Source organism: Hippoglossus hippoglossus, chromosome 22 (assembly GCF_009819705.1).
Source record: "Hippoglossus hippoglossus isolate fHipHip1 chromosome 22, fHipHip1.pri, whole genome shotgun sequence".
NCBI classification, from domain to species: Eukaryota; Metazoa; Chordata; class Actinopteri; order Pleuronectiformes; family Pleuronectidae; genus Hippoglossus; species Hippoglossus hippoglossus.
The window spans coordinates 23,398,785-23,426,443 of NC_047172.1; the positions used below are offsets into that span (position 1 = coordinate 23,398,785).

The 27,659-nt window shown below is 40.7% G+C and overlaps 2 protein-coding genes across 2 annotated transcripts in view; one reads left to right on the forward strand and one right to left on the reverse strand.

The window, feature by feature from the left end:
* Nucleotides 1–27,659, reverse strand: part of LOC117756218 (histone H1-like) — a 266,131-nt gene that overhangs the window by 205,252 nt on the left and 33,220 nt on the right. The window lies entirely within an intron of this gene.
* Nucleotides 1,371–26,793, forward strand: apoba (apolipoprotein Ba). Its single transcript, XM_034576544.1, has 29 exons — nucleotides 1,371–1,517; nucleotides 2,332–2,373; nucleotides 3,037–3,146; nucleotides 3,241–3,386; nucleotides 7,699–7,846; nucleotides 8,114–8,266; nucleotides 8,630–8,754; nucleotides 8,900–8,976; nucleotides 9,066–9,522; nucleotides 9,927–10,071; nucleotides 10,198–10,344; nucleotides 10,560–10,771; nucleotides 11,234–11,441; nucleotides 11,545–11,715; nucleotides 11,913–12,116; nucleotides 12,975–13,148; nucleotides 13,259–13,464; nucleotides 13,554–13,736; nucleotides 13,955–14,085; nucleotides 14,391–14,601; nucleotides 14,786–14,958; nucleotides 15,058–15,233; nucleotides 15,893–16,014; nucleotides 16,103–16,476; nucleotides 16,778–24,352; nucleotides 24,444–24,555; nucleotides 24,949–24,981; nucleotides 25,091–25,277; nucleotides 25,400–26,793. The coding sequence occupies exons 1-29, from the start codon at nucleotides 1,460–1,462 to the stop codon at nucleotides 26,540–26,542; spliced, it is 13,203 nt and encodes a 4,400-aa protein (XP_034432435.1). The 5' UTR covers nucleotides 1,371–1,459; the 3' UTR covers nucleotides 26,543–26,793.

A 27,659-nucleotide genomic window follows, 5' to 3' on the forward strand; every position in this document is an offset into this window, starting at 1 on the left:
CTCCTCCTTTTTGTCCAAATATGGTAAATATGGTACGCCTCAGCCTGGTTTCAAATCGCCAAGATGGCGCTGATCAAATTCGAAACTGTTGGCTTCAAACCGGCAGTTCACATTTTTGGACTCTCCCACCTGCTCTCACTTCAATTGTTCCCCTACTGCACAAGAGACTACCAACTGACATAGATACCCAAACATGCCAGCCACTTACTCCAGCCAAATGGCTAGACACTAAAGTGATGTGCTGATTCTGCACCTGTTGATATGTTAACCCTGGTTCCTCTGCCATCATTCATACACACCAAATACCTTTCATCCAGTGAATCTTCTATTACTTTCCTATTCGAGTCAGTCAACGAACTCCAGCAGTTTACAGCAGTAAAATACAACATACACAATAATGAGGCAGTAATATTAATCCAAATACATAATAGTGAAACACAGACAGGGACCATTTCACTGCATAAAGAGTACAAATGAGTAACTCTTCCAATTTGGAACACGGTGCAGCAGTTTTTCTATTGGCTGTCTGAACACATCAGCTTGGTCAAAGGTGAACAAAGGTGAACTCTGACCTGTGAAAAGAGCTGTCTGGTGATTGAACTGATACAGGGAATACTTGAGTTGTAAGTGTACTGATATAATACACATGACCTATTATTCAAGTTGCCTTTGTCTCAAAGTGTGCATGGATTGATTCAAACATAAATGTCACTCTGTTGAGAGTCAGCCCTGGTCAGGAAGATTTAAAAAAAGGAAAGCCGGGCTATGTCATGCTAACTCAGTTCTGGGATGTTGTCCATGTAATTAAACCTTTTAGGAAATTGAGCAAGGACTTCTCACACAAAACCTGTCAGTCAAAAAATAGTTGCTTTCAAAGACAATATTAAGAACATGCATTTCTCAGTCATTGATATTAACTATGCATGAAGAGGTTCTTGAATTAAAGAGGCAAAACATAATGCAAATTAACTATCTTTTTGCAGGCAGTCCAACTAGCCTTGATTTGGATTTGTTTAAACAATTTTCAGTCCTGTGTATTTTGGTTGAGACCGCCCTTGTTTACATTGGAATCACAACCACTTTCTGTAATGTACAACGAAAAGTACACAGAAGCATCCCAGTATCTGTATAGCACGTGACCGAGCCCTGCTTATGATGTGCAAGTTATACAAATTGCAATAATGTTGACTTATTTCTTATTTATCATGTACTATGTGGTCTTAACCTAATACGAACATAAACAAACCTGTGATACTTTTTTTGTGATATTGATTATTACTGTCTCTGCCTTTTGATTAGAGTTTGTACTTTGGGATGTCCTCCCAGGATTTGTGTCTATATACGTCAGCAGGCCTGGAGGTACAGGGAGGGGCTTTATAAATGATTGGGGTAGAAGTGTTGCTGTATTAGTCAAGACAGAAGAGTTAAAGAACACAGAGCAAACTCTTTATTATAGCCCATGATGGGTTATAGGAAGCTGTGCCTGTTACTGCTGTTGAGCAGCTACACATTGGCTCGTAAGTAGTTATCTATTTTGATTCAACATATTGGATTAGGACTTGTGCTAAATCTTGCTAGCATGTTTATTTTTTTGTAATTTTTTTGTAACACACAGGTTACACATTCATATATATATATATATATATATATATATATATATATATATATATATATATATATATATATATAGTTCCCAGCCAACATACTTATGATTCAGATTTTATCTGATGGTGCAAGGCTTTCCATTATACCTCCCTACAAAAAGTCAAAATGTGGCAGAGGAATTTACAGCAGGCATTGAGGTAATTAAAATATGTTGGGTTTATTTTTTAAATTGAGTTTTAAATGATTAAATGAATACATAAATTCCACGGTGAAATAAGCATACATGGTGTGTAAATATGTGTAGAAACAGTATTTGAGTTCATCAAATAGCTTACCCTTTGCAGTTCAATTGCAGAAAAAAAACTAATGTGTTATAAAAGTACGGAAGTACCCATCTCTTTAAAAAACGAGGAAATAATCGTGAAAATAACCCACCCAGTTCTCTTATATTTATTTGACATATTTGATACAGTTAAACTTAACTTGCATTTTTATTTTGTACTCTGTATTTTATTCTATTCTCTGTTAATTAATTAATACTATGTAATCAAGAACTATCTTTTTTTTAAAGATAGTTATTGTGTGTATGTGTGTGTGTGTGTGTGTGTGTGTTTTTGCCCACGCCTTTTCAAGCCAATTGTACAATTTCTTAGTTGAGTTGTAATCAACTGTTTTTAGTGACATAATGTTTAGTATTCACACAATCTTTTACTCTTTGTTTTCCAGAGGAAGGCAGTGACATCAATGAACAAACTTCAACATGTCTATGTAAGTAGATGTCATTTAAACAAAACTTAACTCAAAATCTAAATTAAACATCGTAATTGAGTTGTTTTCATTAGACTTTTGTACTATTTTGGTTTATAAAAAGGGTTAGGGTTATTTAGATTTAAGCAATACAACCCCCTAAATTAATTTGAATTATTTAAATTTCCGAACACACTGGACTATGTCAATTCCTAGAAGGGGCTTGATGCTCTTTGTACCTCTGTGAGCTGAGTGTGTATGTGCATAGGGTAGATAGAGGGGGTGGGTGATATGATGTTCCTAACAGACACACTGACCTGCAGTGCTAAACTAATAAACACATGACCTGTTTTCCGGAGATAGCAGCAGGCACTGATGAACTCTTGCTTCGTGCTGTTTGTTATTCAGTACAATAACAGGTTTTAAATGTTGAGAGCATCAGTTACGTCATTCACTGCTGTTGCTGGGTCCAAAGGTTTTCCTCCCTGGTGATGATTTGGAACTTTGACTGTAAATGTCTAATGCAGAACAAAGTAATCACTATAGGTTTGATATAGGGACAATGATCTCCCTTTTAAAGCCACTGTTAGCTTAAAATTAGTTGATCAGCACTTTTGAGGATTGTACAAAAGACACACATTCAGAGAGTCAGTATAACTATGTGATACAATCATCTTACTGCAGTGGCATCCAGATTCAAGGCCTACAAGAAATATGTGTACCAGTACACCACAGAGAGCAGAAATGGTGTAGTGGGCACTGCCAACCTGAACGGCCCCAAAGTCGCTTGTCAGGTACGTGACTGTTATGTGTCCCAAAAGAAAGTTCTTATCTGAGGTGCCTCTCTGTCTCTCTGCTGACCCCGTGTCTGCTGTCACATATCTTTAGGTCGAGATCGAAGTCCCCCAAGCATGCAGATTCATCATGCACACCAGGGACTGTGCTCTCAGTGAGGTGTCTGTCACGGATGCCCAGGGTCAGCCATTCTACAGGCAGGCCCCTGGCTCGGAGGCCTTCAAGGCTGCAATGGAAAAGTTAGTGCAAGCCATTCTTCACGTGGTCTAATACACATGCACTATTGTGACATCTCCTTTGTGATGAGATGAAAAAAGAAAAAGAGAAGAAGAGCAAATTTGTATATGTTGTATCTCAGCCTGACAGGGTAGATTGCATTATCATTTACAAAGTTATAATTGAAATCTAAGGCATTTTAAAATCATGCCTCCAAGTCTTGGAACAAACTGCCTTGCTATAATTTTGATCAGATTTATTATTAGATGAAAATAATTATGACAAAGTATCTTACTATCTCATTATTATGACTTCGTATCTCATTATTATGAGATAGTATCTCATAATTATGACTTATTATCTCATTATTATGACTTAGTATCTCATTATTATGAGATACTGACTGCAGGGTCTGTCTGCGTTTGTGTGTGTGTGTGTGTGTGTGTGTGTGTATGTGTGTGTGTGTGTGTGTGTGTGTGTATGCTCGTCTCTGTCCCTCTTCACACAAACTGATAATCACAGGTATTTTTTAGTTATTAATCGATGATGACGGATCATGACTCCGGATCGTTCCGTCACTTTAACCCTGATGTCCTGACTGTGCACGTCACGTTACGTCTTGTGTTGTGTGAAGCAGGGGAATGCATGCACACGGTGTTTAAACATGCGTCTCATGAACTCAAACAAACACAAAGTAAACGTCAGTCCTGTACGTGTCCTAATAACCTGTGATCAGTCTGGTGTTTATTGTTAAAGTGTAAAGTGAGCGTCAGAGGGGAAGTGAGGCAGAAACAGACTCCGACACATACAGGACGATCGGAATCTTTAATGAGCGTCTGTTCTGATCCTGGAGCAGCGCTGGTTATAATTATGCAGCGGCAGCACATCACTAAGACAATGAACGTAGCAGAAAACATGAATCGATTATGTTATGTCTTTGCCTCGATGAATAGTTGCCCACTTCTGCGAGACAGGTGGTTGTCTTGACAGCAGCCTCTCAACCACGGCTTCCCTAATCTGTTACGCCCCGCCCACAGTGACTATCTCATAATAATGAGATAGTGAGTCATAATAATGAGATACTAAGTCATAATTTTGAGATACTAAGTCATAATGATGAGATACAGGATTTGTATTTTCTTCATCACAGTGGCGGAAATGGGCTTCCATACAGAACTCCTAATGAATTAAAATGTTGCAAGATGAATGAATCTGCATCTTAAAATGTGATTGCATGTCAATCATTTGTTCAAAACTTATAATGGTTTTCCCCAAATGTCATTGTCCCAAAAGCCATTTTAGAGGGTTGATCAATGCTTTCTGATGTTCTCCAAGCCATTTTTTTTATTTAAAGTGAAATATCTGAGTCTTTACACTACACTATTGGTGAATAATTATATCAATATCAAATATATGTTTCCCTCTGTGTCTTGACAATTTCCCACCAACTTCAAAATGCATTTAGTATAACCCTTGTGTTGTTCCTGCTTCCCCCGGCTGTTGGCCCCCTCACATAGCCCACCCCATATTAGGACGCACACGTAGGGCAATAGACAAGTGAGCAGCCCTTGCAGATGTATTTGTTACACCCGCGGCACATGGTGTGAGTTTTACAGTCCTTTTTCCTGGGGCATATCTGACACCTCTTCCTCTTACTCGCCCCGAGCGGGGCTGCTGCTAGGGCTATGGAGGAGGCCGGACACTCGGGTCGAGCGTCGTAGTCAAGGGCTCTCTGTGCGGCGGCAGCGGCGGCGGCTTTTACAGCCTTCACAACCGCGGCAGACGCGTCCGTGCGGGGGATGCGCTCCCTTCGTGCGATGAACGGAGTCACGAGAGCCTTTCCCAGCTGCTCGAGGAACACCCTCCGCTTGTTCCGCTTGCCCGGCATCCAGTCTGGGTTGATCTCTCTCCACATCACGAAGGCGTTGTAGGAAGAGACGTCGAGAATGTTGTGAAAGACGACCAGGGGCCAGCGCGCGGTCATCCTCCTGCAGCTGTACGTTCCGATCACCTTGTCTAGGTTGTCCATGCCACCTTTGTTGCGGTTGTAGTCCAGGACGATGACCGGTTTCCCGTCCTCGCGGTCGCTGATGTCGGCCTCGGGGTGCCATGTGCTCATGAGCACCACATTCCTGTTTTTCTTTGGGATGTAGGACACCAGAGTGGCGGTGGGCGTGAATGCGAACTTGGATGAGAACACCTCTCTTCCCTTGACCGTGAGCAGCCCGGTCGGGAGCTCGGGCTTGTTCTTCCGAACCGTGCCGACCACGGTGAGCTTCCTCTCCAGGAGCTGCCGCGCGAGTTCGTAGGAGGTGAAGTAATTGTCGCACGTGACGTTACGACCGTGCAGTCCCTCCATTACATGGAGCACTACCCGCAACCCCTGGTTCCGTTCTGGGCGTCCGCCGCTCGGCTTTCCGGTGTACACTTGCATCTTCCAAGCGTAGCTTGATTTCGCATCGCAGGCCACCCACGACTTGATCCCGTATTTCGCCGGCTTGCTGGGCATGTACTGACGGAACGGACACTGGCCTAGGGAGAAAAACTGAGAGGAGATGAGATGAGGATGAGGACTAGCAGCCGCTATCTACATAACATAACATAACATAACATAACATAACATAACATAACATAATAATAAAAGACTAACCTCTGAACGGAACCAGTTGCTTGTCCACGGTCACTTCGGGCCCCGGGTTGTAGAGGTGCGGTAGCCGCGACACCCACGCGTCCCAGACCTCTCGCACGGCCGCCAATTTGTCCGTGGCTCGTCTCGTGCGTCTCGTCTCGCGGCCGTCGAAGCGCAGCAGTCTGGAGTACGTGTGGAAGAGTTTTAGGGGCATTGTGGCACGAAATATCGCCCGGCTGCTCTCGGCGTCCCACAGGCTGGCGGCGGCCTAGCCCCGGGACCTGTACACGCCCGCTAAGATCAGCAGCCCTACGTAGGCGCGCAGGTCGGTCTCGTCCATCCCTTTCCATTCGTCGCCGTATTTTCGACAACCCTCCCGATTCGTCATCTCCAGGATGATGTTCTCTACCGTCGGTGTGATGAACAGGCAGAACGTCGAGGCTAGGTCACCGGTGCGGGACGTCGCGTGGATCGTGGGGCCCCGGGGGACCCCGCTTTGAGCCGCAGCAGAGGAGGAGGAAGAGGAGGAGGAGGAGCAGTGGCCCTCCTCTCGGCCGTACGCCCTCGAGGACCATGTTATTTCCCCGTTTCTTGACGGGAAGGTCTCTATTTCCACGAGTCCGGTGGTGGTGGTGGTGGTGGTGTCGCCGTGGTCTTGTCCTTCTTCTTCTTCCAAGGATGAAGAATCTGCAGAAGCATCACCCACTGGGTCGTAGTCTTCGTCACCGTCGTCGTCTTCGTAGTCACCGTCATCGTCTTCGTCTTCGTCGCCGTCGCCGTCGTCTCCGTCCTCTCTGTCCTCTCTGTCTTCTTCTCGGGCTGCTTTTCGGTCTGCTTCTCGGTCTGCTTCTCCATCTCCTTGTCCGTCCGCTTCTCGGTCTGGCTCTTTCGCGTCCTCTTCGGGTTCAGAGGATGGTTGCTGGGAGAATAGCTGTTGGAGAACCTGTTCTCTGGTGAAACGCTCCTGACGTGACATCGTGCCATGGTCCGTGAGAGAGTGGCACACTGAGACTTATATGTGGGTCTAATGTACCCCCCTTGATTTCAATTGGAATCAGGTGTGGGTCTAAATGACCCCACAGAGCACCACAGCGCCCTCTCTGGGGGTCTAAATGACCCCTCCCATGATAATCGAGAATGACAATCCATTGGTCTCAATGACCCCAGGAGAATTGGATAATGACAATCCGTGGGTCACCCTAACCCTAACCCTGACCGGCCAGGGCTTGCGTATGATCACACGCACGCACTCACGCACGCACACTCTCACACACACAGACACACACACACACTCTGGGTCAATCCGACCCAGGAACAACACGAGGGTTAAGTGTAGAAAATAAAGTGTTTTCCAGTTATTTAAATATGCAATGATTATACTTGCTAGAAACTGAATAATATTTTTACTAAAAACTCAGATTAAGGCTTGAAAGATCCCCTTTAATACCTGACTCTGAATTAAGATAGAGTATACATAAAGAATCTTTTATGTATTCCTAATACATCATTTGGTATGTACATTGAGATATTATAATTATTTGACAGTAATTCTTTGGCACCATGCTGTTCAGGAACGGGACACTGTCAGATTACCAAAACATATTTGAAGTGACTAGAACAAAAAGAGTGTAAGACTTTCCTGAGTTGAATTGCTGGCCATGTTTACTGTAAAATGTAACATTGTGGTTTGTCTTTTCTTCATTCAGGAACCCTCTGAAGTTCACTGTAGAGGACGTCACCACTGTCCAGCTTTACCCCAAGACAGACGAGCAGGTCAACATCCTCAACATTAAGAGAGGAATTGTCTCTGCACTCATGGTGCCCGTTGTGGAGGATGGACAGCGCAGCATCATGGTTAGTATCCTCACACAACCCAAATAGGATTAAAGAAAAGGCACAACTACAGCAGGAGGGTGTGCACATGAACATGGGTTGTTGCATACAGCTATCAATACAGCATTCATATGAGAAATCAAAAGAGGTAATACACAGGAAAATAACATGGCAGAGGCCAAATTATGGTAAACGACAACCTGCCAATAAATACTGTACACTTACACCTGCATGTATTATACTTTTAATATTTATGAGCTAAGTCCCTGTTTTTTTTTTTTTTTTCAGAGCACAGTGCATGGCCTTTGTCTAACGGATAACCTGGTGAATGGCAGGAAGGATATCCCCACAGATGTGAAACTGTCCAGAGATCTGTCTCAGTGTGACCAGTTCTACAGCAGGGAACTAGCCAACAGCCCCTTGGCCCTGCTGCAAAAACTGGTGAGAGAAACAATGATACCTGCCTGTTGATCCTTATTCAATATTTATTGCTTTGAGACCCATATTCCAGATGTAAATATTTGACCATCAGACTCTTTCTATTGATATAATACTATTGATAGTATTTTATCTAGTATAATAATATTATATTCCTATTTTATTATTATTTTTATTTCAATGGGATGTATCAAAATTATTTTTTTTATGACCATTGTCCAATACAACCACTTTTATTTAAAATGATTTACAAAAAATTGGGATCGATCCAGTAGGTTGCCAAAAATGAAATGAAATGGTCTAATTATTCCTGCAAATTGAAAGTATACATTACTATGAACACTCATTGTTAATTTTTGTTCGCAGCATCGTCCCATGTCAAAGCTAATTACAAGCACTCAAGACTGTGACTACCAGTTTGATAACAGGGGAAAGCACGTCTTGAAAGCCACATGCACAGAAAAACACATCTACCTGCCCTTCTCCTATGAGTAAGTCATCATTTGAATGCATGTTTGTGTGTGTGTGTGTGTGTGTGTGTGTGTGTGTGTGTGTGTGTGTGTGTGTGTGTGTGTGTGTGTGTGTGTGTGTGTTTATCAATATACACTTTGCATTACCTTCTAATCTGCTTTGCAGGGACAATGGGATATCATCTGTGGTGAGCCAGGATGTCACCTTTCAAAGCTCCAAGAGGATCAACAACAGAGTATTTGGTGAGCTATCATTTGAAGCATGTCTGCAGCCTGATTGTATAGGTTTAGTCCACATCCTGGATTGAAAACATAACTATGTGTGTACACAGATGTGAACCCTAGCCAGAGCAAGCCTCTCCACTTTGAAGACCCTGATGATAAAGCTCCAGTCCAGACGAAGGACACTGCTCTGAGCACACTTCGGGACCTTGTGGATTTAGCAGGCACAGACCTGGGTGAGAAGAGGCCCAGTCTATTCCATAAGCTGGTGTCCAGCCTGCGTGTCCTGAGGAATGAGACCCTGAGCCAGACAGTCTCTGAAATGCTAGATATATCAGGCTGGCTTACCTGGCAGGCTCTGCTCCAGTGTGGGACTCCGGAGTGCACCAGTGCCATCCTCCAGGCCATCAGGACTATTGATGGGGTGTCACTAGAGGTGGATGCTCTAGTCTATGGGCTGAGTCTACAGGCTAACCCTGATGCAGCACGTGTCAGAGATATGCTCAGCATGGCTCACTATAAACAGAGCAAGGCAATCATGTATGCTCTGGCCAACACAGTCAAGAAGTAAGTAAATGGATGTTGTGGGTCAAAGTTCAACAAAGCTTAACTCCATGCAAAGCAATGTTGCTATTTGCTTCACCACAGGAAGCAATTGCTTTTCTGCCCCCTTCTCGTACTGATTGGAAGTGAACGGGGAGGTGAAGGTTCCCCACTGATAAATTCACATACTGTATCTGTGACTGTTACCCTACACCAAATGCGAAACAAACTTTTTACATGATGAGATTGTATACAAAGTCAATGCTAAGGCCTAAATTCCGCACCATTCACCTCTCTCCCTAAAGTTGAGATATTTAAACCTGTAAACCCTTTAAAATGTTTGTGACCCAATGTTGTGAAAGCCAATCAGCATTGAGAATGAATGGAAATTAAAATTAGCTGTCACTTGTTTTTTTACTTGTCCATAGGTTCCATAAAGGAGAGGTTACTCCAGTGGTCACAGATGTGTCAAAGTTCATGGAGACACTCTTAAATGACTGCTCAGGAGAAACCATTGATGATAACCCTGAATTTCCCACTGACCCTGATGAGATGTCCTTCCTTGTACTGAAGGTAATGATGATCACGCAAGCATCTCACATACAGTCGTGTTGTCTTCACTGGTGAGTCAACTCTTGTCAGTGGAATTTGGTTCAAGATCCCAGTATCCAAGATGGTTTTTTTCTTCTTCTTCTCTAGGTCGTTGGTGTCATGGGTGAAGCCATGCAAGCTGTCAGCCCCAGCTTGATTTCCTCCATTTTGCGATGTGCTAAGAAAACAGACATTCCTTTATCTAACCAAAAGGCAGCTATACAGGCCTTAAGGTTGATGGACATGAATGATGAGGTAACACACATTTCTAGTACATGCATGGAAGTGTGATGATGAACACACCATGTGCTGTTTGACATTTGAACAAATTAACATAAAGATAACAGCAGTAAAGAGCACCAAAGACATGACATGATAATAAATATAATATAATTGTTAATAACGGAAAATGGAATATTGTGAACACTACTGCACAAACATTCAGTCATTTATCATTTGGTCAACTACAGGTCAGGAGCATTGCCATGGAGGTTTATCAGGACACGCAGAGCTCCGTTGAAAAACGTATTGCAGCTTACCTGATTTTGATGAAGAGCCCACATCAAGCCCTTATTAAAGACATTGTGCACAATTTGGAGAACGTGAATGACGAGCAGCTCAAGAGCTTCCTGGTCTCTCACCTGAACAACATCCGCAACTCTGATGAGCCACAGATGTATCAGTGAGTAATCAGCCAACAGCAATATAATATTACAATGAACATGTACAATAAATAAGTAGTTTACAGTCCACATAAAGAGGTTATCCATGGATTCTTGGCATGCTTCATGCTTACGTGTATGGTAAAATAATAGAAATTGCTCAGTACGACAAGTGAAACCTAATATTGCAGTGTTTCTGATGACATCCCATAGCAACTTAAAGTTGATCATGTGTTAGCAATGTCGGTTTCTGCTACAATCCAACGGCCAAATGTCAGTTATTACAGATATGAAGATAATATCCTTTGTACAATATTTCCCTTTACTTTTAGGGATTTAAACTGAAGTCTAATATGTAAAAAACAAAAGTGAAAATGGAAAATGATCCTGCTTCCAAGGAGTTTTTGATTTGAGAAAGAAAATAGTATTATTGCTGTTTTGCCCTGAGCCATCTGAAGTCCTCTTTATGCTCCTTCCAAAAGACACAGGGAATACATTGAGTTGGCCTTGACAGACCATCCATCACCTCTAAACAAGGTTTTTGATGGCATGTCACACAACTACAAAATAGACTCCCGCCTGGGCTCAGCACACACCAACATCATCTTCGATAGCAGGGACACTTTACCGAAGGAGGTGATGCTGGAAACCACACTTAGGGTTTTTGACTACAACTATGACATCTTTGAGGTATGTTTTCAAGAACACATTGTTATATGTAGTGGAATCATTCACATGAGCTTTGCAAAGATTTTTCAAACAATCTATTCTATTCACAATCCACCCCATCAAGGTTGGTGTTGAGGGAACAGGATTTGAACCAACAATTGATGCTCTTTTTGGAGAGAAGGGTTTCTTCCCTGACTCCCTCTCCAAAGTCATGTACTGGGCCGAGGACAAAGCCCAGGTGCTCAGACCTATTTTGGACAGAATCGCCCCAGACAGAAATAGAATGAAAAGACAGGTGAGATGATTTTTGAACAGACCTTACATATTGTGCTTTTCTATACTACAACATGAATAAAACATTGTCTCAACTTGAACATTTACTACTGAACATGAAAGCTGTTATGAAGTAACATGGAAATACTGTTATGTCTGACCGGTGTGGCAGCTTCATTGCTTTTGCATGGATACAAGCTAAAACATAGATGTCTTTAGGTCCCACAGGATCTTCTGAAAGATATCACAAACAGCCTCCAGAAGCTCATGGATGACGTCCGTTTCTCTCAAGCACCGGAGGCCATCACCTATCTCCGGCTTCTGGGAAATGAGATAGGATACTTGAAGTCCAGTGAAATGAGAAAGATGGTTGAAACTCTAAACATGTACTACCAGGTTTTCTTCAGGGTTCTACCAGCCAAGGTTAGATCTGTTGTTTGCTGACATGAACTTTGTCTCTTTAAACTGTCTTTTTTGTCCAGAAGAAATTAGTGAATTCATAAAAAGTATCAAGGCCAATTGTTTATCAACATAAACCTAAAAATGTTGTTCCCTTGGCTATATGACTAAAAACAAGAGTTCACAAGGTTGACAGCTCAATGTTGAACTAAGGCCTTGCCCAGATCTTGTATCAACATCAACCTGTAGTGATCCGATCACAATGTACAGGTCGCAGTACAACAATTCACACCTGTCATTAGAATGCATCTCCACATGCGTCTGGAGTGACCACTTGTGATTGGATCTCATTTCCCAGGTCTACACTGAAATAATAATAATGTCTCGTTTGTGGGGGGGCTAATATTAATATTATAGCAGTGGCCAGAAATAGATTTGTGAAACATTGAGTTTGAAAGTATTTTCAGTTCAATTAATGTAGTGATTTGATTCAACAATAGAGCTGTCTACTTGTGATTTGAATCACCTCAGACAGACGTTGATACCAGGTCTGAGCCAAAGAGTTGGTAGCCATGCTAGCAGATCTGTGGTGCTATATGTAGGCATAGTAGTACTTTCAGCTGGATGCTAACGTCAACATGCTAATGTGATCATCATAACAATGCTAGGCAGTGTGATGAAGGATATATTTATATCCAAAAATCACAGTTATAATGTTAATTATGTCTCACAGCAACCTTTTACATGGAATAGTTTTCTTTTTTGCCTTATTCTGAGTCATTTACATATTTGATTGAGCACTTCAATGATGTCAGTACTTATGGTGAAATACTCAACTGAAAGTGATGTATTCATAGCAACTATTTGTTTTCTTTCCAACAGTTCCTTTCATCGTTGGTTTCCAGCACTGACAATGAAGTCTTTGCCCACTATATCTTCATGGAGAACGCTTTCTCTCTACCTACTGCCTCTGGCTTCCCTCTGAAGTTCTCATTGGCTGGTGTGTTTGCACCTGGTGCCAAAGGAGGTCTGGTTCACTCGGGTCGTAGCGGGAAGGTAAGTTAGGCTCTACATTGTAGCCTACATGGAAAAATAGAATTATAATTTTATCTAAATGAAACTGGGTCATTGTTTACAGCTATTATGTTGTATTCTTCTCCTTGCAGACTGGATTGTCCTTCATGCCATCACTTGGGCTAGAATTTATCACACAAATGGGTGTGCACATTCCAGACTATGTGGAGGCTGGGCTTGAGATGCACACTAATATGTACCATGAGAGTTCCATCAATGCTGAGGTCATTGTGAACAGAAACCAGATGAGACTGTCCATACCTGCTCCTAAGTCAAACATTCAGTTGCTTCGTATTAGGTCAGTGCCACCTGTGTCAAATGATACAAAAGCCATTTAACCGTTTTCTCTCAGTATTCATAACTGTCCTTTTTCTTGTTGAAATACAGCAACAAGTTGCTGTCAGTCTCCTCCGGTCAAACAATAATAGTGCCATCACTGGTGGAGGACAGGACAGACTCAACTGACTGCCAGCTCCTATTCAGTGGTTTGAAATTCTGCAAAATAATGCGTTACTCTAATGCTGCTTCCATGGACAAGGCCCCATATTTCCCCCTGACTGGAGAAACCATGTAAGCTACATTATAAAATATGACATGAACATCAGTTGGTGGTGATTTTCTGATCTAAGATTTCTGATTGTTGTATTTTATATTTGGGTAGCTAATACATAAATAGTGTACCTCTGTAATTGTTTGATATTTATATGTTCCTAATGGAGTCCTCCTTTATTGAATCAACAGGGTTTTTCCAGAGTGCCAGATTTATTGAAACATTTAATTTCACACAGGTTTGCAGTGGAAATCCAGCCCACAGGAGAAATTTCAGAGTACACGGCCACCATCACTGGTGAAACACTCAGAGAGGGTAAAAAGGGTCATCACAAAGTGGACACTCTGAAGCTAACCGTGAAGGCAGAAGGTACATTCATGATAAAATACGTGTATGTTTGTTTGCATGTATATGTGTGTTGGCCAGCTAGTAATCATAGTCTTTACTTTACTCTAATCACACCATGGCTAACATATGCAGTTGTGATTAAAAAAAACAATGGGTATAAAAAATGCAATTGAACATAACCCTGGATTTTGCCTGACTGTCCCAAGTTTGCACAGACATGAACTTTAATCGTTAAGAATTCATAAATGTACACAATAAGCTTAGGCTCCAGTTGATCACTGTTTCTGAAGATGAACACTAATAAGTTTAATATCTGCTGTTTCTAGGTGATGATTCAACAGAAGCCACCGCAACTCTGAAATACAACCGCAATAAGAACATTTTCACCTCTCAGGTCGTCATTCCTAACTATGATGTGGAAGCAGGCATCAAGCTGGCGGTAACTGACAGTAATGCTAAGGATAAGAAGATGCGAGGTATAACCATTGACATCACAAACAGGAACATCCCACAACTGACTCTTGTTGGACGTACAAGGTTTGTACTGTAGTTCTAAAAACATCCTTTTTCCTGATAGACATTGCTAGCCTGTGAGCTGCGCTGCCTGGTTTCATGACCCTTTTGACAGGGAATGAGTGGATGAGAAACATCCCAGGAAATGCAAACAATTAACTAATTGAGTTGTGTCTTATCAACATACATGTCCTTTACTAAAATTTAGGCTTGACATGATGAAGGATGCCATGCTGCAACTCCAGATGGTCATCCCCTCTCTGAAGACAGATGCGTCTGTCACTGCAACCCTAAAGAGGGATGAGGATGTGCTCATGGACTTAGAGACAATCATCACCCTCCCTGAGACATCCTACCAACAGAGAGCTTTACTCAGATATGGTAACTTACAGCTATTCAGTCGGATCTTCAAGAAATAACTCAGATTAAGAATAGTCATTCTATTAAGTGTTTGCATGCGTTTTGACTTTTTCTTTACAGATGATGACAGGTTTGAAGTTGAGCTGAAATCCAACGCGAATTCAGATATTCACAAATTGATCCCAGATTTAACAAATTATCATGAGCAGCTGCAGCAGCTCATTGATGATGTCCTGGACCAGAAAGTGGCAAAGTCTGATATGAAACTTCGTCACATAGTCAACAAAGGAATTGAGGTAGGTGCTTTGACATTTGACACTATATTGTTCTTCCTGAAACCCTGACACCTACAGTACCACTCAGTAACCTGATTATCGACAATTAAGTTAGAGATTTGTATTTTATACAAGTTCCAGTGAATGTAGCATTGGGTTAGATTGGTTAGCTTGCTTCTTTTTAACTCCACCCAGTCATCATTGCAAATGTGTGGTCTTGGCCCCTATCAATTCTGATTCAGTGACATATTGAGAACATGCATCTCCCCTGTAAAATTGGTGGAGTTAGGAAGTTAGGTACAAAGCTTTATCCAGGAAAAAGGTCTGTGACATAAATCGCCATATTTAAAACATTGGGCAGTTGCTACCAGACTGAGATGAAAGATGCACATGCAAACTCAGTAAATTTACAAAAACTGCGATTCTGCGTTCAGGTGTTGCAAAAGTAACGCATCGAATTTGAATGGCCATAACTTACTGGTAATGAGTCCAAGTTTTGGAAAATGTAGAGATCCTATCCAATCCAAATCCATATTGATTGGCGAGTATAAAGCTATTCGACAAAGAATCATCATGATTCTCTCTCTCTCTCTGTCACTATGTGTAATTTGAGTGCTTTACAGAAGCATTGTACTTTTTGTTTAAAGGGAGATTTAATTGATCTTCATGTCACTCTGAAGGCAGGTAACATATGGCTGGACAAATTAACAGCACGCAATCCTTACGATGCAAACCTACGAAGTAAAAGAAGCATCTCAGATCTCACCTTGCCTGCTGTGCCTGAGAAACTGTTTCTACACTCGTAAGTATTTAATCTAGAGTTTGAAAAAAATAATTGCTTTCAAATAAATATGGCCTTAACCCCCATTTCTTTTTTTTCACCTTAACAGTGACAGCTTGTTCCGTTACCAGTTCAACAAGGATAAGCTGGCCATCTCGCTTTCTCTTCCACTTGGAGGCAAAAAGTCAGAGGAACTTAACATTCCAACCACTTTGTCTATTCCCCTCATAGATTTAGAAGAGATAGGCCTACATATCCCCGCCAAAACATATCCATTACCAACATTTACTATACCAGCTTCTTTGGATTTCACTGTACCCCTTCTTGGTCTGGCTGAAGCATCCACCAAGATCAACAGCAATTTCTACCAATGGGAAGGCTCCATCTCTGGGGGCAACAACACTGTTGATTTCCCCAGCTACATAGTACAGTGCAAGGCCATGGCTCAATCACCTATCAACTTATTGGCATACAAGCTTGAAGGTAAGAACCTTCAAAAAATGTAGATTATTCATAATAAAAAAAATGTTGCTGTAGGATTTTGCTGTATTCACATAGAAATGGTTAAGACTAAGATGTCTTTGTGTAGTTTTCATGAAATTTAGTTTGTTCTATCTGGATATCCATCTGACGCACATTGCAGGGGTTCCTGCAAGATGTGTTAAAATGTGCATGAACTAATGCTTAACATAACAGAAACCATCTGTTCAGAGCATATTCTAGATCTTTTCCTGTGTAGTTACAGATAATGATAGTAATATAATAAATTTTTGTTTGTGTCAAGGAACTGGGATGACGTCTGGAAGAGCTAATGACTATCTCAAGTATCTTCTAAATACTTCCTTCAGCCATAGCCTCATTGACACAAGCTTCAGTGTCTTAGAAACCTTAAGGATTACAGACAAATTGAAGGCGAAAGCTAACTATAAGATGGAAGCCTCTAGTCCAGTGGGCTTGCAGGCCTCTCTCTATTACTCTGCCCAGTCAACTTCCACTCTAGATTCAGATGAAGTCTCAGGAGATGGCACCCTGGATGGATTGCTTAGAATAGGTTCATTCTACACAAACTCCTCCTACACAAACAGCTACAATCTGCGTCCAAAAGATAGAGAGGGAAGAGGAGAGTCCACCCTGCACTTTGACTCGCCATTCATACAAATTCACAACAGAATCCATGGAGTCTATGCAAACTCTGAGTTAAATATTGTGTCTAAAACCAATGCCCAGAAGGACACCCTCAAGCATGTAGCAGAGCTCAAGTATAAGGATGCACAACTAACCCTAAAATGCAATGCTATTGCCACAGTCATGGAAAAATCTGTCGGTAACAAAATTGAACTTGGTGTGTCTGATCACTTGGCCATCCTCCGAATTGAGTCACAGGCAGATGATGAAACAAATAGGGCATACTCACTTATAACAGGATCCGTGGATTTGAATGGACTTGAGGTGAACTCTGAAGGTTCCCTCACATTTGCCACAGGTCGTGGATTGCACAAAGCTTCTGTTATGTTTGGAAGAAATGGTCTGACCACAAGTGGAACTAACGGCATTCAATGTAGCCCTGTGACCATAGAGAATATTTTCAATGGTGCCATAGACAACAATGGTGCCTCCCTGTCCTCCTGGACCAAAGCAATGGCTGAGGAGAGCCGCGGAGAACTGAATATCGAGGGTAAAGTCACAGGTGTGGAGGCCTCTTTGCATGGCATACTCAAGGGCAATGCATATGATGCAGCCACAAGAAACAACATGGATATTGTACTCAACCATCGAGCTCTGAATTTTGCGAGCAATACCATGGGAACATTGAAGCAGATGAAAACAGAAAATAGCCAAACACTGACTCTCACTCTGTGGACCCTAGCTCTTACCTCAAAGACTAACAACATCATCTGTGAAGATGTTTACTACAAGCAAGATACCAATCTTGATATGAAGCCATTTGTTGCATCAGTTGATATGACAAATGACCTCAGATTTTATGATGTCAGTTTGAAAAATGAAGGCCACATGAAGCTTGAGCCAATTAAGTTGGATCTCAGTGGCACTATAATGGGAGCATATAGAGAAGAACACAACATTAAACATTCCTATGTACTGACCTATGAAGATATGGTTGGTACAATGAAATCCAGCATGTCTGGAGATATAATGGATGCCCAGCTAAGTCACAACTGTGAACTTGAGTTTGCTGGACTTTCCTCAAAGTCAAAATGTGAAGCAAGAATAAATTCAAAGCCACTACGTTTGGACAGCACCATTCGCACCATGGTAGTGCCTTTCAGTGTCACTATTGATGCTCTGGTCAATAGTGATGGAGAAATTAATCTATATGCAGAGCACACCGGACAACTATACAGCAAGTTGTTAGTGAAAGCTGAGCCCTTGGCTCTTGCATACTCACATGACAGCCGGGTGTCAAGCACACATTTCCTTCCAAGCGGAGAGTCTTCTACTAATTTAGACAACAAATTTGATGGCCTCTTGGCACCGAATAACCAATATATGACCTGGAAAGTAAAATCTAAACTGAACAACCATGCATACAACCAGGACATCACTACTTACAATAATCCTGAGAATATTGGTTTTGAGTTTTCAGGAGCAATATTAACAGACATTTTCAGCAAACTGAGCAAAGACCAGAGATCACAACCAGAAGCAGAAGAGTTCAATGTGGCTGGTTTCCTCAAGTATGACAAGAACAGTGACTGTCATATCATTGATATCCCGTTCATTGAGAACATTCCTGCTGCTTTTGAGAGACTCAAGAACACACTTGTACAAGCGTTAGAATCTCTTCAACATTTCATCAACAATTTAAATATTAATCAGCTAGTGACTGACTTTAGAGCCAAGTTAGATGTACTACCAATGCAAGTGAGTGACTTCATAAAAAAGATTGAATTAGAGAACAAAGTGAATCAAGTAAAAGCAAAACTAGATTTTTTTATCACGGAATTTGCAATAACAATTGATGACTTGGAGCTTGTGATGAACAATTTGAAAAAGAACTTGGAAAACACAGTGATGGACAGTGCCACTAAAATTAGAGAGCTCATCCTTACAGTAAAAAACTATCTCAAGGAAGGACATCTTTCTGCCAAGATAACCAATGTTCTCTCAAAGATTGGAAATCAGCTTCAAGCCTTTGATGAGAAGTATGAAATCAAGTCATCGCTTATCAAAACACTTCATGCCATTGAGGACATTATCCGACAGATTAATTTACAGAAGCTCACAGAAACCAGTGCTGCATGGCTGCAGAAGCTTGATTCTAAATATAGAATAGTAGAAATATTAAAAGATAAACTGTCTGAACTAAAACAGGCAATTGAGAAGTTTGACATCAACATGTTTTTCCAAGATGTAAATGACTACCTTCTCTCAATCAATTTGGCCGTGTATTTTGAGGAGCTATCATATAAAATCCCCTCTTCGGAAATAGCAAAAGTGATTGAATCTATGAATGATGTTATCGTCAACTGGATTGATGAATATGAAATCACCAACAAACTCAATGCTGTGTATGCCTACATTAGGGATCTACTTTTAAAATACAATCTTGACAGTAAACTTAAAGAATTAATGGATCATATGGTGATTCTTGTCAAGGAGTTCAAAATTGAAGAGACTGTTCAGGCTGTAGCACATGCTTTGAAATCTATCAACTTTGAATTTGTTTATGATAAAACTATGCAATTCCTTCACAGTGTGACGAGCCAGCTTAGAGCAACTGACTTTAAGAAAAACATTGATGCCCTTAATGAACAAATATCATCAATGCTAAAGTCAATGAAGGAATTTGATCACAGTGCATTTGTAGATGAGATCAACAATAAAATTGCTGACCTAACAAACTATATCAACGAGCAAATAAAAACATATGAGATAGTTCAAAAAATCGAGGCCATTAGGGATTTCTTTAAAGAGATACAAAGCTCCTTCTTCACATATTTGGATAAACTCAAAGACACAAAGATTGCAGAAGCTGTAAAGAAACTAAAAAATGTGATCGACACTACATTTTACAATGACATTAAGATGAAAGTGCAGGATATCCTTGAAGACATGAGACAAAGAATCCTTGATATGGATGTCAGAGATGAAATGTACATTCACATCCAAAGAGCCAGTGAATCCTACAGCAATATGGTTGCCTTCATTACTGTGCAATTTAACCAGCTGATAGAGAAGATAAGACAAGTGGTAAATGACAATAAGGTAATTTCCCAGATAAAGCAAACTGTAGATAGAGTTTTGGATGCACTGAAAAGAGCAGAGATTGAAGTTGGCACCTTTACTTTACCTCTCACTGACCTTGTCATTCCGTCATTTATCATCAATCTGAACAAACTGCAGGAGATTAACATCCCGGCTCAAATATCAGTCCCTGAGTTTACTATTCTGAACTCCTACACAATCCCTGCCTTTACCATAGACTTCAACGAAATCAAAGCAAAGATTGTTGCAGTCATAGATGACATCAGAGAATTTGAAATCCAAATGCCTGACCCTGAGGAAATATTTGGTGACCTAAAATGTCTCTACCTATATGACCTACCAGATCTATCATTCTCAGAAATAACTCTTTCAGAAATAAAATTTCCAGCCATCGTCATCCCCAAATTAAATGTAAAGGATTTTGAAATCACAATGCTAACAATTCCAGAGATCAAATTGCCGGAGGTTCCCAGTGACATATGTATCCCAATTTTCGGTAAACTCCATGGAGAATTTAGAGTGAATTCCCCACAGTATACTCTTGTAACCACAGGAAAGATTGAAAACTCGACGTCCACACCAAAAAACCCACAGTTTACAGCCACTATTATCTCTCATGCAAAATCGCCAATTGAGCCCCTTGAATATAACTTTGAAGCCACTGCTCAGTTGGGTGCTCCCAGAATGAAGAAGCTGCTATTCACAGAAACAGTTAAAGCTACACACATGGCCTTCTCCATTGATCATGAGGGATCCTTAACACTTACAGGCACTTCTGCTGAGGCGTTTGCCAAGACTAATACCAAGGTCACAACCCAAATGTACACAGCAGACTTGGTCAACAATATGTCACTTACTTTGAAGAGTGGAATCTATGCAGCCATAGACACAACATACAACCACAATGCGGACATCCCATCAGTTGAAACTTCAAGTCAGGCATCACTGAAACAGAATATTGCTGCTGCAATAGAATCTGACAGAATTACTGTGACTGGAGAATCTTCTGGTAATGGCAAGTGGTCCATTAAAGACTACTCTGATGAAGGCACACACACAAGCAATATAGATTTAAACATCAATTTCAGCACTGCCAAGTTAATGTTTGCTGGAGAAACAGACTGTAAGGCTTTGAAATCAAAGCAATCGCTGACTGCTGAATCAGTAATCTTAAGCCATATCACTGTTGAAGCACGATGTGAAACTGAAGTCCCATCTGTCAAGAAAAGTGTTATGGTTTTAAATGGACAGACACATATTGGTGACTTGAGAGTTGCACTGACTGCCTCTCATGATGCAGAATTCACTGGGAGTCTGATTGGATCCATGTCCAACTCGTTGGACTTTTTGGCACATCCATTTGAGATTGTGCTTGATATTAAGAATAAAGTAAACTCAAGAATGTCCCTCCCCTTAAAACTCACTGGTAAAGTGGATCTCCAGCATGACTATGGAGTCATAGTAAATGCTGACAAGCAGCGTTCTTGTTGGTTTGCCCTGGCAAGATTCAACCAGTACAAGTACAATCACAACTTCACAGCAGAAAACAATGATGTAGACATCTTCTTTTACTCATCAGCTACTGCAGAGGCTAATCTGGACTTTCTGACTGTTCCTCTCTCTATCCCAGAAATAGTGGTCCCTTATCTTGAAATTAAAACCCCTGAGGTCAGACATCTATCTCTGTGGGAACAGGCTGGATTCAAAACCTTGCTTACCACTCCTCAACAGTCATTCGATATGAGCCTGAGGCTTCATTACCACAAGAATCCCGATTTGCACACCATTGAATTACACCTTGAACCAATCTACAATGTCATCAGTGATAACGCTAACATCATTCAGGCCCAATTTGAACAATCGAGAGACAAAGTAATTGTGCTTCTAAAAGATTCATACAATCGGGCAAAGTCACAGTATATCAAACACAAAATTGACACTTCTAGCCTGCCTCCAAGAATCTTCACTTTTCCTGGATACAAAATACCGATACTAAATATTGACGTTTCTGCATTCAGTGCTGAGATGCCGGCTTTTAGCTACTTTGTTCCTAAAGAGGTCAGTACACCAAGCTTCAAATTTCCAGCACTGGGTTTCTCTGTACCATCTTATACCCTTGTGCTACCATCTTTGGAGATACCTGTCATCCATATTCCAGAAACTCTAAGTGAAATAAAGCTGCCCACATTGACACTACCAGCCATTCAGAACAACATTGTGATTCCAGCCATGGGTAACATAACTTGTGATTTCTCCTTCAAATCCACAGTGATTACCCTGAGTGCTAATGCTGGCCTTTACAACCAGGCAGACATTGTTGCTCGATTTGGTGCTTCCTCAACATCTGTGTTTGATGTTTTAAATGGAAAAATTGATGGCACAACCAGTTTGACAATGAAGAGAGGAATAAAACTTGCTAGCACTATATCCATTGAGCACAACAATGTGGAAGCAAACCATGAATGTGCCGTTAGTTTAACAAAAAGGAGCATGGAAGCTTCTTTAGCTAACAATGCAAAAATCAATCTACCCTTCCTCAATTTAGAAGTCAGCCAAGAACTCATCGGAAATACCAATAGCAAGCCAACTGTTGCCTCCAAGAAAAAACTCAAATACATGTTTAATATTCCACTGCTTGAATCCGTAGGCAAAGGAAACCTTGATATAAACTGGGCACTGGAGGCACTTTCTTCCTATGTTTCACTGGAGATGTCTACCCAAGGGAAGTCCGACATAACAACAATGGGAAGTTGTAATTTTGCTGGAGACCTAGAGAATGAGGCCAGTTTCTACCTTAATGCCAACCGCCTGCGTTCAACTGTCCGGACAACCTTAAACTCAAACATTAACAAACAAGAGAAGCAAAAACGAAGCTCAAACAATAACATCTTCCAGTTCGACTTGAACAAGAACTTTGCACTTGAGGTTTCCTCCCAGGGAATGTTTGCAACAATGGATTACATGTGCAATAACAATGTTAAATCAGCATCTTTCAACACAAATGGACGGCACATTGTCAAAGGAGAATTAGAATTTGTTCCTTTAACAAACCTCAAGGCTATGTTTAACATTGATTCAAGTCAGCCAAGTAGTTTGGGTGATGTTGGACTGATTCAGAGCATCAACCTGGCCATCAGCTCAGAGAAGCAGTCCCTTGCCTGGAGTGGTAAGGAACAACTGACATCTCTTACCCATGCTTGTGATTTATTCATGTCGAACGATGAATCTCAGGTACGCATGGATTTGACTGAATCAGTGGAAGGCCACCTAGCTTTCTTGAAGGCAGTTAAGCTACCTGTTTATCAGAGGACCCTCTGGGATGTGCTACAACTTGACAAGGTCACAACTATGGACAGCTTACAATTCCTTAACATATCGTATGGCTTTGTGTATACAAAGTCCCCGGAAGGCCAGGAGTATGCAATACCATTTAAACTATTTGAAAATGGAATCACTTTTAGCATTCCTGAAATTCGCATTCCTTTACCAGCTTGGGGAGAACAAATTTCACACTCCATTAAGAACATAGATATGCGATTTGAAACCTCTGATGTTCCTGATCATCTAAGTCTTCCACCTGTGATCTCAATTCCACCCTTTGATTTGCCATTCACCAATTTACACGTGGAACCATTTACAATTGATCCAAAGAACCTGAACATTCCAAAGGAAATTACCACCCCAGCCTTTGAAATCATGCTTCCTGGTTTGCCAATAATGTCAGTGCCCAGTTACGATTTTAATATTGAGTATCTACAAGGGAAAATGTCATTCCTTTCATTCAAGATGCCAAAGTATGAAATCACAGTCTCATCTTTCACACTTCCAAAATCTTTTAGCTTTGGAGAGCATACCATCAGTCTCGATGAGGTTACACGCCAGATTTCAAACTTTGAACTTCCAACAATTACAATTCCAGAGCAAAGAATTGAAATTCCTGAAATTGCCCTACATTTGCCAGCAAGTGTGTTTATCCCAGCTTTTGGGGCTCTTAGTGCCACTCTGAAGATTTCCTCCCCTGTCTATAATGTATCAACAACTGCCAATCTGGAGAAAAAGGACTCTAGCCTTGCAACTTCACTGACTTCCTTATGCACTTCTACAATGATCTTCTTGGAATATGACTTTTCTGGTAAGACTAGATCACACTCTATTCGAACATTTTGTCTGAATTACGATATTGCAAAATATAAATAGATCGTATTTTCTGGATGTCTCCTTAGCCACTGCAAACCTTGGATTTGATAATGGAGGAATCGATGTAAATGGGAAAGGGAACTTAATCCACAATGATGTAAATGTTAACTGGCAACATGTTTTGGCACACAACCTGAGGTAAGTGTATACAGTATATTTTCTGCTTCTTGGGTGTAGAATTGATTTTGAAATCTAGACATATTTTCACCACTTAATCTCTGTAACAGTAAAAATGAGAAGATAGGTGGAATAAATGAAGTAATAGTTTTTTTTTAAAGCTAAATCTTGGCTTTCATACAACTCAAATTCCAAAGAGATATAGTATAAGACAGTATTCTAAGAACCAATTTCCATTTAGTTACTTCATGTTTCTTTACCAGAATGTTTAGATATCCAATCTCAAAAAGGCTACCATGACATACTGAAGCAGTCTGGTTGGTGTTATGAACTTATATGTAATGCTGCTGCCCTTGGTTGAACAAGATAAATCTTGATTAATTGTATTATAAATATAGCTGTTTTTTGTTTCAGAATGAAACGCCAAACCCCTCTGCCTGATTCAATGTAAGAATTTTTTTTTCTTTTTCTGCATATTTCAGCACTTCTCATAAGTGTTTGTGTGAAATAAATGCACTCTAGGAAATACTCCCTTAACCCTTTTCCTGTTTTACAGGGAGTATCGTCATACTCTTAATGTGGACATCACCAGCCGAACATTTAGTGATGTGAGCTTCCGCTTTGCTTCCAGCAAAGATGGCATCACTGCATCCATGTCTTCTTCATCATCTGGCTTCCTTGGATTGCAATTTCAGCGAAAGTCTCCATCACAACTGCATGGAAAACTGTTCAGTCGCTACCTGGTAAATCTTTAATTTGCATATTGTTGTCAAAAAACAAAATTGTTTTAAATTTACAGATGGATCATGGTATATGCTGTGCAACCTTTAATTGCAATTCTTCTCATTTTCCCCTTCAACTTCAGTCTACTCCTGAGAAGGATACTGATGTTTTCACTGCCAAAGCCACATTGAGAAATTCTCAGAAGTTAATCTTACAGATGTCATGGAATCTGGATTTCCTCCACGATGCTATTGAGGGGACCAAGGACAGGATTCCTGCTATGAACAATGCTGTACTCAAATTCATTAACAAGTATCACACTTCCCACTTTGGCTTTGACCTCAACCGAGGCAGCATGAAGCTAAAAAACACAGTTTCCAATGCCATTGAGAGAGCCTATAATGAGGTCCCTATGTCTCTTAACTCACTGCAGAGTTCAGTCCAACACCTTGGGGAGTCAATAAATGTGAAGGTTGTTTTAGACAAACTACCTCACGAGGCTAAACAAGTGTTGAAACGCGTTGATAGACATATAATGGCCTTGCTAATTGAAGTCAAAGAGTTGTTGAACGCCACAAAGTTTACAGTGCCTGGATCTGAAGAGAAGTTCTCGACATTAGACATGTTTGATCACGCTCATCGGTCTGTATCAAGAGCCACTGACAGAGCAATCGAAAGGTTTGCCCACCTCATGGAGAAGGTTTCTAGATTCATCAGGGGGATTGAGTTCACCATACCTGGAACCAAGGTTATTGTCAATGGAAAGGAGATCATAGAAAAACTGGAGTTTACTACCAGATCTGCATATGATCAGCTAAGAGAGTCACTGCGTAGGGGGTTCAGTTTGCTTCATGAAACAGTTACTAGCCTATTTCAAGTGATTGTTGAAAAAACTATGAATTTCATTACCTACCTGAAAGAAGACAAGTTTGAAATTGCTTCTCAAGTTGATGCGGTCTATGGAGAGGTTCTGAAATCTTCAAAACACCACATGGAGAAGGCAAAGAGACAGATGGGTGACTACAAAGACCTTACCAAACAAAAGATTCAAGAGGCTTATAATGCTTTAAATATGGAAAGTGCAAATAACAATACCAAGGAGTTTATCTCTATTTTGCAGTCACATCTCTTTGGAGGACTTAATGAGGGTGTAGACCTAATGAGAAGGGCATCACAGAGCACAGCACCATACATTAGAGTGACCAGTAAAAAGACTGAAATTGAAATTCCCTTACCCTTCCGTTGGAAGTCTTTCAACAACTGGCCAATGCGATCCAGTCAGTGAATCATGGATTTCTTCATCAAGGCTAACCATGTCCGTGTAAAAAAATTTACTTTTTGTACATTGCCAATAAATATTAGTTTAAAGGAATTTTAGTTCCTATGAAATATACACAAGTTATTCTCAAGTGATATTGCTTTCAACTTGACAATTCATACAGTTATGCCCAATTAATGTTTAGCATGTATTGAAAGATATTGTTTGATGATGGTGGTCAATTAAACAATAATAAAAACAAATGTTTGCATTTCTCACAGTGACTCAATATTTCTGTAAGTAGCAAAGGCATTTGTCTTAAAGACAGTAGTGAAACATTTAACCAACTATATGAAATTTCCACATCATTCATTCAAAGTAAATGTTCAAGTTCAAGTCAAGCAATCAATCAATTAATCAAACTTTATTTATATAGCACCTTTCATACAAACAAACTGTAACACAAAATGCTTCAGATAAAAAACACCACCCCAGTACACACACATACACACACATACACACAAATCAGTGTAATAATGTACTTATTAAAGTTGGTCACTGATGTCTAGTCATCTCTTACACTGCTCATACTTAACCTGATGCTGAGACTAAAGACAAACTTGTGGAATGGCTACTTGCTCATGCTGCAATATAAGAGTCAGATGACCTTCTACTTTATTCATTAAAGATCTGTACTGGAAATTTATCTCGAGATGTGAAATAAAGAGTTTCTCAGAACGGAGTTTTCTTTGAGTTTTAATTATTAGCTCTGCAGAGGGTTACACAGACAGCAACATGGCTCAGAGTGCAACCACAAGTAGTTAAAAAGGAAGGTTTTTATACAATGTGATAAACAGGAAACAAAACAGAAAACAGACAGGAAACGTCTGCTGTCTGGCATCACTTGCTACAGAAAGAGGAATCAACCCCAGCACCCAGTTGCACAGATGCAGGTCAATAGGAGGTGAAATTACCAAGTAAGGGCAGGAACTTTGAGGTTGCATCCGCTAAGTGCACAGAAAACAGTCAAAACAGCAGTAAGACATTCATCACAGTATTAAGACATTGATCAGTGGAATTTTCCATTACAGATCTTTTATTCATAAATATAGACGTTTTTCAATAGTCTCCTACTCTTGTGACC

Excerpts from the sequence above, each read along its gene's own strand:
- apoba (XM_034576544.1), top strand. The coding sequence starts at position 1,460 with ATGATGGGTTATAGGAAGCTGTGCCTGTTACTGCTGTTGAGCAGCTAC. Across the intron at positions 9,523-9,926 it reads CTGGCCAACACAGTCAAGAA|GTTCCATAAAGGAGAGGTTA; the intron begins GTAAGTAAATGG and ends ACTTGTCCATAG. Across the intron at positions 15,234-15,892 it reads TAGTCAACAAAGGAATTGAG|GCAGGTAACATATGGCTGGA; the intron begins GTAGGTGCTTTG and ends GTCACTCTGAAG.